The sequence below is a fragment of the Battus philenor genome, unplaced genomic scaffold, assembly GCF_028537555.1.
Source record: "Battus philenor isolate CCGP_79_NKW_IND1 unplaced genomic scaffold, ilBatPhil1.0.hap1 SCAF_2, whole genome shotgun sequence".
NCBI classification, from domain to species: domain Eukaryota; kingdom Metazoa; phylum Arthropoda; class Insecta; order Lepidoptera; family Papilionidae; genus Battus; species Battus philenor.
In genome coordinates, this window is record NW_027181682.1 from 11,971,870 (window position 1) to 11,989,047 (window position 17,178).

General features: G+C 34.4%; 1 protein-coding gene and 2 non-coding genes across 3 annotated transcripts in view; 2 read left to right on the forward strand and 1 right to left on the reverse strand.

The window, feature by feature from the left end:
• Positions 1 to 17,178, forward strand: part of dysc (dyschronic) — a 61,845-nt gene that overhangs the window by 10,380 nt on the left and 34,287 nt on the right. Inside the window, exons 5-13 of the mRNA XM_068764907.1 lie at positions 560 to 690; positions 7,658 to 7,816; positions 10,236 to 10,361; positions 11,064 to 11,230; positions 12,010 to 12,193; positions 13,284 to 13,391; positions 14,041 to 14,097; positions 14,591 to 14,682; positions 15,684 to 15,750. Coding sequence (XP_068621008.1) covers positions 560 to 690; positions 7,658 to 7,816; positions 10,236 to 10,361; positions 11,064 to 11,230; positions 12,010 to 12,193; positions 13,284 to 13,391; positions 14,041 to 14,097; positions 14,591 to 14,682; positions 15,684 to 15,750 — 1,091 coding nt within the window. The remainder of the gene's footprint in view (positions 1 to 559; positions 691 to 7,657; positions 7,817 to 10,235; positions 10,362 to 11,063; positions 11,231 to 12,009; positions 12,194 to 13,283; positions 13,392 to 14,040; positions 14,098 to 14,590; positions 14,683 to 15,683; positions 15,751 to 17,178) is intronic.
• Positions 6,744 to 6,814, reverse strand: TRNAG-GCC (transfer RNA glycine (anticodon GCC)). The gene has a single exon. It is a non-coding gene; the product is annotated as a tRNA-Gly (tRNA).
• Positions 16,564 to 16,635, forward strand: TRNAP-CGG (transfer RNA proline (anticodon CGG)). The gene has a single exon. It is a non-coding gene; the product is annotated as a tRNA-Pro (tRNA).

Below are 17,178 nucleotides of genomic sequence, written 5' to 3' on the forward strand. Positions count from 1 at the left end.
GAAGATTTTTGTAGAAATAATGTTTCTTTTATCTTCAAATTCTGATAGAATGGTAACTATGATAAATTTTGTAACAATGTAAACACGTAAAGAATACTTTTTTTACGAAAAGTGATATAAACTGGGTGATTTTAAGTAGAAAAGCTTTAAAGGGTGAATGAATAGCTCATTTGTTGTCAAGTAATAAATAGTATGCCTTATCTGAAAACGATGGTTTCAAAAATAATAAAGAACGTACTGATAATCTAGTAAGAAAAATCGTTTTCAATATTCGGACTACTACATATTAAAAATAATTATAGATTTTAATTTGTCCATGCAGTCTTTGTTCTGCTAGAATTTATTGAACTAAAGCATTCCTTTAGAAAAATTTAAATAATGTTATTTATTTTAGAATGAACACTTTATACAGATTGATTGGAAAAAGGTGCAAAAGATTTAAAACTTTTTGTTGACAATTTATTTAACTTCATTCACGTCTTTAGAGAGTTTACACTTATAACCACTTTGTATACATTGTTTACATGCTCTTATATGTTGAATGCACGAGTTTATACAGGTGTTGGAGTGTATATATCGAGAGTGGAGGAAGGATCTGTCGCGGAGCGAGCGGGGTTGCGTCCTGGAGATTCTATTCTGCAAGTCAACGGCACGCCCTTTTCCGGGATATCACACGAGGACGCGTTAAAGGTAAGAACATGAACAGTATATATAAATGTAAACAATATTGTTTGTTCTTTCATTACTTTTCATTTCTCGGTCTCATATGTATGGGATACAAGAATGAGTTAAAAAAGTCCCGTCTTGGTTTGAAATATCGCGACTTTTTCTTTGCTTTCTTTATTTCTGTCGCCAAATATATGTGTGTTGTTTTTCGGAAAGTAATGAAATTACGTTGTTCATGTTGTATTAAGTATTAAAATAGTGACTTCAATATGGCTTTTTGAAAAAAATTCAACCACTTTTCGGTTTACACAGAAAATTTCAGTTTGGGCACATTCCCCTGGGTATCAAGAAAAACGTTAAAATTATTTTGTATAATCATTTTAACATTATCTATATATAAAAAAAAATATGTTTCGATGTATTTATTAGTATATTTGAGCTGCTGTTTTTTGATATAAAAGAATTAAGGCGTTAAAATGAACAAAAAAGTTTTCTTTTGAATTCCATAGATACTTAATAATCTTTACAGTGATAGGACTGTCTAGTACAGCTATAGGGCTTTCATATAATAAAATTTATCTAGGAATTAATATGAAGAACTTTTAAAGCGATAGGTTTTTACAAGGAAAAACTTAAGATTAAAAAATTATTCATGCGGTTCTTTTGTCGTACAGTCATTGTCATTCCGTTGCTCTAGCAAAATGAAAAGTCATAAAGTATTACATAATTAAATACGGTTTTCATTAGTTTTCTTAGGAATTTAGAATAGTAATAACAAGCTAAAATTTTCTCTGTTGTTGATTATGTTTGAGCCGATTGTAGATTAGGTGCCTTTCCTTTCCTATTTGCATTATTTATAGGTACTAGTTTTTAGTACGCGGATTCAGCGACTCTTGAGTTCCACTAAGCTATCACAGGCGTTTATTTATGTAACGCATGAAGTTTGCCTTTATATTTTTTAAATTTAAATTATATTTTCGTCCGTATCGGTGGCTAATGAAGTGTAACAGCGGGCAGGTCAGATAACGCGCGGAACAGATGGCCGCTGGTCCCAATGTTCTGATGAGAGATCGCGTCAAGAGATCGCGTATCGGCAAATGCAGTACAGGATGACCACCCACAAGATGGATAGATGAGCTCGTTAAGGTTGTCGGATAACATTGGATGCAGGTCATTACTAATGGTCTGGAATATGGAATGAGTAGAGAACGTCCTGTAGCTAAATTTATGATATGATATCATTATTTAGCAACAGGACGAATTAAAAATTAAATAGATTTATAAATTATATATGTATATATTTATTACAAATGTATGTTTGAATATATTGTTAAAATATGCTATAAATAATTATATAAAATCTTCAGCGTAAATACTTTTCTAAAAGTAATATTGTATTCAGTTCGTTTTAACCTCCTTGCCTTTTTCCTTTAACAGCTCCATTTTGTTCCGGTTTATTCAAATAAGTTATGGCAGTCGAACAAATCTTAACGCAAAGGTAGTCAAAGAAGTTTAGTTTTTCAAATTGTGAGTTCTGTTGTATTTCTCCGTACAATATAAGTATTGTTCGTTTTAGTACATGAACGTAAGTGATTAATTATACAAGACTGATTATTTTCTTTCAATGAATTTTGTGTATATTAAATGTTAAATATTCTTGTGGAAACTTTATTAATGTACGAGAGCAGGAAGAGCTCTTTAAATATTCTAATAGTGTTTGAGGAATAAGGTGAAAAAAAATTAAATACATTAGAAACTATGTAGGATTATTGATGGAATAAAAAATTACGGCTCCATAATATTTTATGCAATAATGTCAAAATAATAACCAATTAGAAAATTCGTTGATACTATACAAAGAAAAAATCTTTCAAAAAATTTGCTGAATTAATTGTCGCATGTATTTTCATATAGATTTAGTGTATTTTATTTTCGTAGATACTAACCTCGACAGTGTGCATTGGTTTCCGACATTTATTTTGATATTCAATAAGCAGACAATTAAGTTATATAATTACAGATTAATTGTCTACGAGGTAAAATACATTCCCTTGATTTCAGTTATTGTTTTTATCTTTTTGAACTAAAACTATAAAAATAAAAGAATATTCGCAAGTCTCTCATATTTTTGCTTCAAAAGTATTTCAATAAAATGTACCTTTTGAAATCAACATTTGGTTATTTATAAAAATCCCCGTTTAACAGAAAAAAAATGTTCTCATTTCTGGATTTAAAACAAAACAGTATATTTTATTGTTTGGTTTTGAAAAAAAGTATTTCAGTAACAGGAGGTAACTCATTTGTTTTAAAACACGCCGACGTTTTATTACGCACGTCGCGGAAATTTTACGATCGTCCAGTTAAACAGCGCTCTGATGATTATATCGTGTAAACTAGGGGTGTCAAACTCGCGGCCCCCGTGCCATATGCCGCATCCTTCGCGAAGTAAAAATAAAATTGATATGTGAATTAGAAACGAATCCAGTATGTAAAATGATAAAAAAAACATACTTTATATTTAAACTAAACGGATCATTTTAAATTGTACGCGTTAAAATGGAGAAATAAATCTCCTGTCCGAAACTGTCTTAATAAAGCTCACGTTGGGTCAATTTGAAAGTAGCCTCAGCCAATAAAATTTCCTCAAAATAGCGAAGATAGCATCAGAGAAGAGAAGTATCAGGACGTAAATAATAATTTAACTATATATATGTTTATGAAAATTTACTGGTCAAAACAAAAACATTTGTTGCAATGAATGTCGGTTTATTTTGCGGCCAACTTAAACTTTTAGGTTAGCTTATTTGGCCAAAGTTAGCCTTTGATTCTGACACCCCTGGAGTTGACAATAAGCATGGTAGGTGCATTATACGTTGTCATGTGCTGATATGACGGAAGTTAGCACGTGCTAGCTGCGCTATAGACAGGCAGAGCAAATGGAAATGACAAACTTCGTTGCACACGTTGCAACATTTCAATTTTGCACGAAAGAATTCCATAAGCAAATAATACATTTTACACATGCAATCGCAAATCAGTCTTTAAATTCTGTACTATTTATATTATGCTAACAAAATGTCGAAAGAGCCGTATATAGTAAAAATACTTATATAAAGTTTTTTCTTGTCCCTTATGACAAATAAACGTGTATTGAATGTTTTGTAAATTTCGAATAAGCTGAAGGCAATTTGACCAAAATAGTATATTTTTTAATCGATCAGTTCACATCAAACAAAAGCTTACCGTTATGTTTGCAAAGTTTTTGTGCTGGTGGTGTAATATAACTTACAAGTTGAAGGTTAGAAAGTGAAAAGTAATTTGAAAATCATTAACTGTCATGGCACCGCCGTCGTCATTTTCTATTTCCGTGCCTGTCAGGCTCTGACAACAATGAAATTGTAACTTCCAGTTAACCTAAATTCACACTTATTGCATTACCTTAGACGTAAATGAATTTAATAGCTTTCTGTTTGTTCATTATTTATGTTATTTTATAACGTAATCGTGTTACGAAAATGCGTTTTGCTTTATAGCTATTAATAAAATGTGCGCGTTATAGTTAATATACATCATAGAATTACAATTTTATCTCTATTATAAAAAGCAATATTAAAAAAAACAGACAGATATATTGATAAGCCGTTATAACATAGCAAGTGAAGACACGGTTAATATGAGATCTATATTAACTTTTCAATTTTCAATTCAATTTATGATTAATAAAAACGCATTGCAACTTTTCTTTGTTTTTTTTTTTTATAAATTTATAACCATTATATATATAACGGTCGCTTTCTCATATGAACATATGTGTATATGTATATATGTAACAGCGACCGCAGGTTTTTTTAATTATGTTAATATACGAAATTTCAAATCAATCGATTCCTAGTCAAAATGTTCTACTAACTAGAATGTTTGCTCTCTTTAATAAGTAGGCGGTAAAGCTAAACATTTACATATAAACAAATTGTAATGCATTAAGAGTGGTTTGCTTGGAATTTCTCTACGAGATTAAATCGGAAATCAAGAGGTCAGTCATCAGGAAAAGTTACCGGCAAGCGCTGCGTAAGACCCACAAGGTGGAAAAATGACTTGATGATGCATCTATGGGAGAGGTTTCAATCCAGCTGTGAACGGAGTCCGGCTAATAATAAAATAATATATTTATATTTATAATAATACGATTATAGTTAAGTATATAAATGCACAATTTTAGATTAAATTATACCTTATTATTCTTAATAGTTAGTAATTCAGATGTTTGCGTTACACAATATATTGATTAATTATAATGAAAGTAGATATTATAATGATTCGTTTCCAGGTAGCCAACTTTACAGTTTTTTCCATTGCCTTCTGTTAGATGAAGTTGTAGAAAAAAATATTTATTTATTTATTATTTATCAACATGTAGCGCATGTAGCGTACAAAATGTATGCTGTTTGTGTTATATGTAGCACTAAAATCAATAATACTGAAATTGTTTAAAGTGGTAATATATAAATGTATCAGGCCTTCACTTGGAGCATTACGTTACAGTGAAATAATATAACGAAAACGAAACTGTCGACACGTTGCACACAAATTACTGACCATTAAATACACCTCGATTGCGAACGCACTTATGTCCAATACAAAATCATAGTTAAAAAAGATGCACAAATGATAAAGCTATCACTGCCCCTTTCCTGTTCCTTTGATTAACCGTTACGTAAAATTATATTTAAAATTATGACCCTCCTACCAGATACCGTGTATTTGTTTAAAGGTTACAAGTAATTCGTTCTTAAGTCAAGTTTATTTAGCAAATATTTTTTATAGCTATTAGCATTTAATGTTAATTTGGAAATCGTTTTGCGCTACAAAAAGTAACCTGCCATCATTATGAAAATAACATAATTAGCAATTTGAATTATAACTATAAACGTTGTGCGCGGTGAATATTCATTACAAGACAAGAGGTTTTACTGCATGCAAACATTTTATTACATTGAGTGAAAGAGAACGATAGACTGTCACGAGAACTTCAGTTGCAGCTATTTACACGCAATCATCTATACAAAAAGAAGGTTATAAGTTATAATTCATTTAGCATTATTTATATTTATTAGAGCAGTGGTAGGCCAGCGGTAGAGAACTGAGTTTTGCGATAGTTGGTCAAGGGTTCGATTCCTGGGACAAAATATTATATAATTCACACTATGCATTAATTATGTAGAATTGCCACTGCTCGCAAACAACGTTTGCGGAGGATGGACAGCAGCATCTTCTGCATACCTTAATACCAAACTGAAATCGCCAACCGTGTGGTATTATTACCGTGTGGTATTAAGATATACATTTCTTGAGCGCTATGTATTGCAGGACTTCTATAGGATATAACGACAAATTTATTATAATTTTTTTTGTGATGGATACTATTTCGACGCTCGTGCTGTTATATACTTTTTTATTCACCGGATTGAAAGGCCGCCAATCTCTTAAACCGCTAGGGCGGACGCTCCATGGAGTAACCTGCTAAAAAGGCACCCGAGAGTGGATCTTCGTTAGGTTTGCCGCCGAGGACGCGTTTAGCATTCCGTCTGAAAGGTAGCTGTGATTGCTGAACCTTGATTTGGACGGTTTCTATTGCCCGGCCAACATTACTACCATTTCGGAAAGCGGTGAAATGGCGGAAAACACTTTAATTTTTAATTTGTAATTATTGACCTATTCAAAATTTTTAATGGAATATTTATTGTTACATGCGTCTCTGTTACGCAATAGGCACGCGTAATGTTAAACGTAATTAAATGAAAATCTATTGAATCATCCTCAAATACTCCACCAACATTTACCGTAATTATACCTACCCATCGTAATTATTTCCACTATCTGAACTGTCTAAAATTGATAATAATTTAGGAATCACAAGAGCACAACCAGTTTTTAGAAAATAATATTTGAGGTGAAATACCGTATTAAATGTTGAGAATATGTTTCAAAACTATTTTGTTATAAAGAATATAAATAAAATTGATTTAACGAAATTCATTTTTCAAAAAATATATAATTTTTGTAAAAAATGCAAAATATGCATCGGCCGGGAATCGAACCCGGGCCGCCCGCGTGGCAGGCGAGCATTCTACCACTGAACCACCGATGCTTAATTAAACGAACTAAATTAATTCATACAATGTAGGAATGTGATAAGCTGAAAATACAGTACTCGGCGATAAATATTGCACATCGACCTTTGGAAAGAGACAATTAGCTAATTTCGGCTTCGTAGAGCGTTATCTCAATCGCACGAAATACAAACAGTCCGGTATGTATAAGAGCTGTACAAGTATCATTTGCTTATTTGATAATAATTTGTAATTTTTGTATTAATTGTTAATAAATGTTTTGATTTTAAATAATTTGATTTTCGTCACTAACTAAATACTACTAGAGGGAATACTAGATTATTTCAATTACTTTTTTTAATACCCATTAGTCCAATATTGTGTAAATATTTCAACTAATGCTACTAATAAGTTACGTTCTTCTGATGCTGTTAGCCACCTGAATCTTGTAACTTTGTAAAAGAAGACTAAAATTATATTAATATATTTTCCCTTACTGGAAATCAGCGGTATATCGCGGGTTAAGCCGTGCTGCACGTAACTGAATAAGGGTTTCCGTTGTCAGTATTCATATATTAACTTGCCTGCAATCATTTTGAGCTTGTTCCTCCGTCGTGTCTCTCACTATTGAGGATTATGGTACTTTTTGAAAAGCTTATGTTACGCCGTTTGTGCCAGACTTCGGCGGTTAGTCCAAAATCGTGTTTTCAGGCTATGGGGCTAAATTCCTTAAATAATATCTGCCATGGAAGTACAAGTGAACGAATACAATATCAATTGTTTGATAATGACAATGTGATTATAATTTTAAACTAAGCTAAAGATGAAAATCTTCTTTTTTGTTTTCTTTCTGAAATTATAAAACAATTGTTTGTCTGCAGATGCTGAAGTCGTGCCGGCAGCTAACTATGACGGTGCGCACAGCAGGTGCGTTGGTAGGTCGCGCGTCCTGCTCCTGGATGGACAGATATGGCCGACCTGCCTCGCCGCCGCCTCAGCGGCCACATCGATCTGCCAGCAAGGATCGCACCATACGCAGGGTACTTTTATATACTCAATAGGTTTAATCTCTAAAATTCTCGTTTTTTACACTGTCTGCCCAATTGCTATTTGCAGCTTCCGCGGATTAAAACGGGCAGGTTGCAGAAGGTGCTTAGACCCTATAACCTGTTTTATTTTGGGCAGTAACTCATCGTTACTACTTATTAAGCATTCCGATTCAAGAGCGTCCGCGTAGGCAGAACGCCGGAGAGGGCGCAAGTGATCGTCACCGCCTGAGGTATATGAATCGTGAGATGGAGAAGAGTGCGATTGAAAGGATAAGCCGAGGCGACAGTTTTCTTCTGATGTTAATATCAATGTTATATTAAGAACATACTTTTATTTTTTTTTGGTTAAAATGCATGTCTGACTGCTCTCAAAATAATTAAACAGCTGTACTAAAGCTAGATGCTTTATGTTATAGATCATATAAGCTGATTAGCGTAATTGCAACTGACAACTTCTAAATAGTAATTGACAATTACAAAGCTCGTTGAACTTCATGCCTCATGAACTCATAAACGAACAGTTAAAGCGTCTTAAAACGACGGGAAGTGAAGATAGCGGAACGCGAGGGCATGCAAATCATTGTCCATTGCCCATTAAATGACAACGTTTGCGGTTGTAATAGCATGCCCGGGGGCGGCCATCGATCGGTATGACGTCACTAGGACGCCGCGTGTTTATTATACAATTCAGTGAATGAAGCTTGAGCTTTTCCGTTGAAAATATTTTTTTATTGAAATCTAACACCGTAAATTAATTATGTTTAACCGCAATTAAAAAGCTATCTTAGTTTTAGGATAAATTTTAAGTTCATTATTTCTTAATGTTACGGTCACGCGCTTGCAACTATCTGTAAATCCAAACCTGAACAAACGTTTGGCTTAATTTTACTAATTTTTTTCTGAAGATATCCGGAAACCTACCTATTATTTATACCATATAAGCGGTACTCGATATGATCGACTACAAGCGTTTAAACCTCCTCAAACTAAGTCACACAATCTAATCATTTGAATACGCGACAATACGTTGAGGTTAGGCATGCGTCTGTAGGCCACGCAAAACCTCGATTGTCTTTGAAACTTGCTCGCTGGCGCATATGGGCAATGATAAAAATATAATATTTCCAAAGAGGAAAGTTGTAAAAAGCTAAATGAAACGCGTAAATTAAATAAACACCGTGTGGTACCATCGATTGTTTATGTATTGTTTCTGATGATGTTAATGCTGTTAGCCCCAAGGCTTTTACAGCTTCGTCGGTACTGAGTTCGCGGAGCGGAAGGGTTCGTTAACTAGATTCAAAAACTAAAAACTAAAGCTGGTGGGGCGCCTACCAGTTGCACGGGGACGCCAGCATGTTGTTCAGGCTCTTCGCGGTAGAGCTTTGACGGGATGTGTTGTTGGAGTGTGCTTGCGGGTTGGGACGGCAGAGTGGACTACAGGCGAGCCTAAGAGGGATACGGATCCAACCACGGCGGACCGCCGCGAGCACCGGCGGGCGGCCGCTTACTAAAAACGGGTGTTGACGATGACTTGTGGCACTGACACGTGGTCTATCACTTTGGGCTTCATTAGCAAGCTCACAGTCGCTCAACCAGCCACGGAGAGTTCAAAATTTTCCTTCAAGATCAGGAATGCAGACATATGTAGACGAACGAAAATAATCGACATAGCCGAACGGATTGCCATGTTTTGTTAATAGCCTTTCCCCCATTTTGTTTTTGGGCAGGGATATATATCTTCTTATTTTTACCCTCTTTCTCTCATCCCATGTTTTCTATCATTCTGACAGCATTCACCCATATTACATTTACGCATTGCCTCCCAATCCTCGCCACATTTCTTGTTACGTGGTTTTGTTACGCGTAATTACGTCATGCACCACCCTGCAACAAAACCGCAAGGAAGTGTTGCCGCTTTCCTCCTCTTCCAAAAGGGAAGTTATATTGCCGTAAGCAATGCTTCTACCCATTTCCACTTCGCAAGTCAGTCTAAGCTCTCCATGTACGGGACAGCAATGAATTGCGTGCACCACGTTCTGGTCCACGAGGGACTTCCTTTGATATTAAACCTATACAGATACTCTGAGAATCCGATGTGCCCCGGGATTGGCATGTTAAAATGGTAGTGCTACAGTGCGAAAATTAGGTGGTCGCCGAGCTTTGAGATTTTGATGTGCAGACAGCGACCGACAAGGGAAACGTAAGAAATCTTTCCACCGGTCCTTTCGGAAATAGAGGTTGTCCTAAGGGACGTTTGTGAGTAGCAGTGGACATTGTACGGTTAAAATGTCGATGACGGTAATGATGATGAATATTAGTTTAAATCTTCTAAAAAAGGATAATGACATAGTTCAATTATTTTCCATAATTTTTTATTAATTGTATATTAATCAATTTACTTGTTGTACAGGTGGACCTATGCATCGAGCCGGGACAATCGCTGGGATTGATGATTCGAGGCGGTCTGGAATACAATCTGGGTATTTACATCACGGGCGTTGATAAGGACTCCGTGGCGGATAGAGCCGGACTGATGGTACGTTTGTTATTCATATGTTATCTATGTACTTGTTTCTTGATGTTAGAGTAGAGCAGCTTAGTATTTCAAGGTAATATATTAATGCTTTACTACGTGGCTAAACTTATCAAATTCAACAGAAACGTGAAATAATAGACCACTGACAAAACGCTTTTATTCAATTGTTCTGACTTTTAAGCTTTCTAAGATAAAATATGTATTTTACCAACTGACAATGACTAATAATCTGTTAATTTTGAAGCAATTTTGGGTAATTTTAATTTAGTTATCTTATTTTCGGATTTGGCTATAATGAATGTTAAACTAACATGCAGGAAGATTAGATTAACATGACTGGTTATATTTAACTTTATTAATTTTTAATATTTTAGATCATTTTTAAAAATCATCCTCTTTTTAAGCGCCGACAAATTTTCTCTTAAGATATTATGTGGTTACTTTTTCAGTGTCGTTATTTTAGTATTAAGAAAAAATTTTGGATCCTTTTTCACTTAAAACGTGACAGATTTACTTGCGTAGTAGTTGGCTATTAATCATTAAACTCGGCTTTAATTATTTTTGTCTTGGGAAAATGTACAATTTACTATTATGTATTAAGTTTTTGATGAAATCAAAAAATAAAATTTAAGCGATAATAATTAAAATAAGAAGAATTTATTAAAGATATCTCTTTTTTACACTTAATCTATTACTGTGTAGGTAGGAGATCAGATTTTAGAGGTGAATGGGCAGTCGTTCGTGGACGTGACACATGACGAAGCAGTCGCGCAGCTCAAATATCACAAGCGTATGTCGTTGCTTGTGCGAGATGTGGGTAAAGTGCCTCACGCGTGCACTGCATATGGCGAACGAGACGCTGCACCCAGGTTTACTTTTTAAAATCAATTTTGTAATATTAGATTTAAAATTTATTCAGTAGCTCTATAAAGATCATATCAGATAGTGCTTAATCTTTATAAGTAAAAAACAGTCGCATTTTTTTATATTTTTTGTTAAATACGAAAGGTCAAAGTAAAAAAAAATAGAAAATTGCGAAGTTAGTAAAAAAAAATCTTCTTTTTCGAAAACTTTTAAGATAAATTAAAATACCAGTCCATTTATGTACCATAAAGCATAAGATTGAAAATATAATCACATTATTATTAGTTTTCCAATGTACGAATGGTCACATTCATTTTTGTATGTAATCATTTATTAAAAAGACTACAAATCCATAAATAAAGTGAACTCTCTGTAATGTTAAATTTATTTACTTATTGTATTAAGACAGGCCGATACCTTTATGATAGTACAAACCTGTCGGAACAACGGCTGTGAAATGGTAATGAAGCACATCACGATGTATCTGTAATCATAAGTCTTAGATTATCATTATTAAAATTTGGCAGGAATATTCCTTTCGCCGAGCAGAGGTCAGCTAAAAACTAATTTCACGGAATACCAGCCGCACGGGGGGTTGAAAGGTACACGCTAAGCGGACGAGGGGTTGTAAAAATTTTATAAAGTAGTTTCTTAACGAAATATTCCTTTAAAAATTACACATACACAGTTTCACTTAATAACATAGAGTTTAGCGTCGTATCACTTACGCTACCGATAATAAGTGTCAAACATCATTTAACGAGTTTAAACCTGTTGTAAACAGAATAAGCGGTTGGGGAAAAAGGCGTGGAGCAGCAGCGGTGGCTGTGGAGCAAAAGGCCAAATCATTGATACCACCGAGCGACCTCCCGGCGTTGGCGTATTACATGGAAGAGTACGCAGCAAGACGTCTGACGCCTGACGCTTTTCTTACGGTACTGCGGGATTTGCTAGACACACCTCAAAAAGTAAGAACTTTTTTTAGTTAATGCAAATATATAGATAATGATGCTAGATAAAGATTTGCATATGTAGTAGAAAAAATAATTTTATCTCTATCCCAGAAGATGTATACGGCTGCACATAATTGAATGTAAACAGTGGAGGAATAAGAAAAAATTATATTTTATTCCTCAGTATTTTAACAAGAATGTTTTTTAATGTGATAAAAACCGTAAATTCATCATGTGTTAAAGATTTTAAATTTTAAAATAAGAAACACTACTGATAATCTGTTAAAAATTACACCCATTTTATCTAAAAAAAAATTGGTTTATCGCCAATATAAATCTTACCGACATCTTTACGACGTTATAAATCTTTTGGAGTCTTAAAACCGTAAAAGACTTATTTCTTTTTAACACAATCATTAAATATCTACAATGAAATGAACTGTACGAGGAGAATCTTTTGCTAGTACGAGGAAAGCAAACTATTCTCCTGCTAGCGTAGTTTTCCCTGCGTTATAATGTATAATAAGATATTAAGAGTTTCTAGGCATTAATAATATTAAACTAGAACGAATAGTTCCTTCGACAGCAATATTTATTTATATATCAATTTAAAATAATCTTTTTACAATATTCATGAGATTCATTAGTTTGTTTACCACTATTTCCTACATGTCTTCACGCCGTATAAAAATAAAAACTATTAGTTGTGTTTTTAAAACGGCGCAGTGTGCACGCTGAGGAGTTAAAAAGCAGGTTCACTTGATAAAATAAAATGTGATGCTATAATATGATATCACCCAGAAGGTGGACAGACTATCTAATTAAGGTTATCGCAAGACGTTGGATGCTGACCGCTTTCAACCAGTCCCATGTGAAGTCCAAGGGTAAGGCATCTGACTTGCAGTGGACGTCATAGCGCTATAATAATTATAATGAATGTCATGTTATGAAACAGAACGTTTAGCGATTTGCAATGCTTGCATATTAAACTTAATATAATATCCGTCCATTATGTCTACGCGTATGTTAACAATTAAAATATTAAGTATCAATACAAAAAACTATTATAATTCATTAACATTATATATTTTTTTTACTCTATTAGTACACCCTTCTGACTGAAATTCGCGAGTTTATGCTTCCTGAAGACCGGCCGAGGTTCGATGAACTTGTTTATAGGCGCAGTGAGGAAGCTGGCGAACATCATATTAAGGTAAAAAATTGAGATTAATATAATTACATTTCGAAATGGATTAATAAATATAATGTGAAATAGGTTTTGAATTATTAAAATGTTGCTTCTTAAAAAAAGTCATAAAATTGAACTGCGTATAGAAACGTGTCAAAACAAAGTAGATTTTATTCATTAACGTCACAAAAGGACAGTATAACGCATCTAGATTAAACCGCACTTGCGAGAAAAAGTCGCACAGTTCATTAAGCCGAGATCCCCACGCTCTCCCGTAATCCGTTCCCCTTCTGAAAGCACTAATTAGAATTTTTCGCTCCGTTGTGTACGCTCCGGTCCGATACAGCTTGATAATGTATCTCAACATTTCTGATTACTTACACAAGTAGAAACGAACGAGATTCATTAAAACTTCTCTAACCTTCGCATTGATTGCGTTGGTATTAGCTTTCGGTGTTCGTATGAATAGAGATTTTGGAAAACGTAAATAAATATGAAAAATATCTTTCAGAACAATAAAAATTAAAAACAAACTATATCATTAAATTAATGTTGTTGAGTAGTTTTTCTATTACAAACTTAAATCGTAGATAACATTTATGCACTTAGAACGTCATTTTAGCAAATTACCAAGCAAAGGTCGAATTGATACCTAATTACCATTTCCATGTAGCGTGGAGGTGAGAGGCACATGCTGCCTTCCTCTACGATGCACGAACTGCACGACCCGGTGAGTCACGCATGTTCATACCGACGCATGTTACACGTTGCTTTTATGCTTTCAGTGCCTTCGATGTACTAGTATTTAGGATTGACGAAGCTTTAAATAGTATGTGTATTTATTTTACGTAAAAACAACCATGCACAATATGCTTCGATGAAAATGAGTGGTTCGAATTCTATTTATTTTTTATTATCGTGGCCACTTTGATATTATCCCGGTAGGAGTGTCTATGTTGTTTATTAATATAAGATTAATACTTCAAATTTATGCCACCAAATTATTCAATTTTATTTCTGTTTTGAAAAAAATACCATATAGAAAAAGTTGAGAATTGTATTTTAAAGTCAATTCAAGTAAATGTTTGCAATTGATTTAAAAAAGAAAAAAAAATGGATCTTTTGTACTGTCTTACTCAGTATACTACTACTACTACAGTCACACAGTTTTACTACTACAGTCAGTAAAGTAAGGGAAGGTGAGTAGAGAGCTATTGTTATAGGAGGGGCCTTCGGAGGCGCCGCTAGTGGTGGAACACCGCTCCCCTTCTGAAGACTCCGGGTTGGGTCTTCCACCACACGATCACGCCTACAGGTGCGCTCGTCCACAGATAATTGTACAGAGATATGTTAATCATCTGACAATATAACGACGGTGAAATCTTATCTATACTCTTAAAGTAGAGATACTTGTTATGAGGTCACAAAGTATTTCAGAGCGACAACTTTTTTGGTGTCCCCTTCTGATGAGCGAAGCGTAAATCCTTTGCTCGACGACTTACAATAAGCAAAGTGTAAAAGTACCCTGTAAGCGCAAAGGGTGAGCTCTTATCAAGCTTTCGCCTCTCTTGGATTTTGCATTGAAAATAACGTTACATTTTCGCAAGTCCTTTCCGCGACGGTCTCTCGCTAACGTTTTATTGGCTTATTGCCAACACTCCCACTTTTATTCAGCAACGGGGTCGATTGTTTTATTACAACGTAAACGTTTAAATGTAGACCGTACAATCAACGGGAGTTTTACGACGCGATCCCGTATCCGTAAGGATTCTTTAAATTAATTGCCTATTAAATTGCTTTTTGATCGGCGATTACAGAGGCAATTGAAACGTCAGTGAACAATATTAGTACTCTCAAAGCCATTTCGTATGATTCTGTAAATTTTATTTTTAAATATCATGCGTGGAAAAAGGAACAAAATATGGTAGGTATATTTGTGGCTGATCCCATAATTAGATTTGTCATCCTCATTATCATGTCGGCCGATCGCTCGCTGACATAGGTCGCTCTTAAAGATCGCTTAGATGACCGGCTTTACGCAGCTAACATCCAGTGACTTCCCGTGAACTTGATATTGTCGTCGGTCCATCTAGTAGAGAACCTGCTCACGCCGCGTCTACCGGGTCGTGGTGGCCACTTGAGAATTCAGCTCACTGCCACTAGACAATTATTAAATAAATAAACATTTTCTATTAGGATATCGACGTATATCCGAAATAAGTGTAGAGTCAGACAGTTTATGGATCACTCTAGACAAATGACTTTATGCAGAGTTTAGAGGGTGAGGTGAGAGTGATTTGGTGTTGTGTGGGACAGGAGCAGCAGAACGTGGAGGGCGGCCGACGCGCCACCGCCAGAAGATGATCTGGACCCACCACACGAGGTGATTTTGCCAGAGTTACCTACTTACACTTAATAATCTATTTGTCAACCACCTTCACTTCTCTGCCGCCTTTTATCTAGCTGTGTTTTGGGTGTCACTCGATCATCTTGATTACGAGGACGATACTATCGCACTTTTCTTACAGGATTTCCTCGTATTTTATAGTTTGTATAATAGTAGAATAGCTATTGTAATACTAGAACTTATACAGTTGTTTTGTAACAATATTTACGACTTTAATCTAAAATTAATTATCTAATCTAATTTTGCCTATGTAAGTTATTAGCCGTAGTTTCTGAATAGATTTTTTCCTTCTGATTGTCTGCAATCGCGAGCTTGCAGACGGAGTGGCACCTCGGCACTACCACTTACTCTGGGTAATTCACGTTTTATGCATGTTGGACAACGGCTAGTGAATAGCACAGAAATCAAAAGAAAATGGCCGTTATTTCCTTTAAATATGATCATTAAATCTGAGATGGGTAAATCTGGCAAAATTAGATCGATTTAATTATTGCAAAAATGGGTTGGTTGGAAAATTGGCACAGAATATAATGCGGTAATAGCGGCCAATATTTTTTTTCCTTATTGCTTGAGAACAAATAGCATTTGTTAATAATAAAACCAAAATGTAACATTTCTTTCATGTATATGAATGTGTATAAAATATGTAAATGCGCAATGTGCTAAGCATTGAATGTTTATATCTTATAGTTATTACGATAATGTTTATGACGAATGGATTTAAACATTATTAACATTAAATAGGTGGTATTGGCAAATTAGTTTGATAATTTAAAACAGTATTACAACGGCTCGTTGGTCTAGGGGTATGATTCTCGCTTCGGGTGCGAGAGGTCCCGGGTTCAAATCCCGGACGAGCCCAAGTTTGCTTTTTGCTATGTTTTAAAGATTTGACTTCTTATAACTTAAATTATGAATCCATTAAGGTTTGATAGAAAATTAAAGTTAGTATAAATAAAAATATATTTATTTATTTAGAAAAAAACATATATTTTATTGGATTCACCCTTTTCGATATGAAAAATAGTTAGTTAATATTTTCGATACCGAACTTTACAAGGAATTCTAGTTTACATAGCGATTTATTTAGACATCAAAACGATTTTCTCGTCATTTTTACACACACATAAACAAATGACTTTTTAATTTCGTCAGCAATATATAAAATTTTTATCTTAGATATACGCTTGTTCATCTGTATCAAGTAACCGTTGTCTTTCAACGGTGTACAGTAATGAGATTAAGGTACAGATCAGGATGCAATTACACGGATTGTGATCGTCAAAATGAAGCTTTGTATTGTAACAAGAGAACTAAATGAAAATCTTATTTCGAGACAATGATGATACACTGAGTCGATTGACGAACCTTTATTTTTTTTGTAGCATTCTGCCGAATTATAAT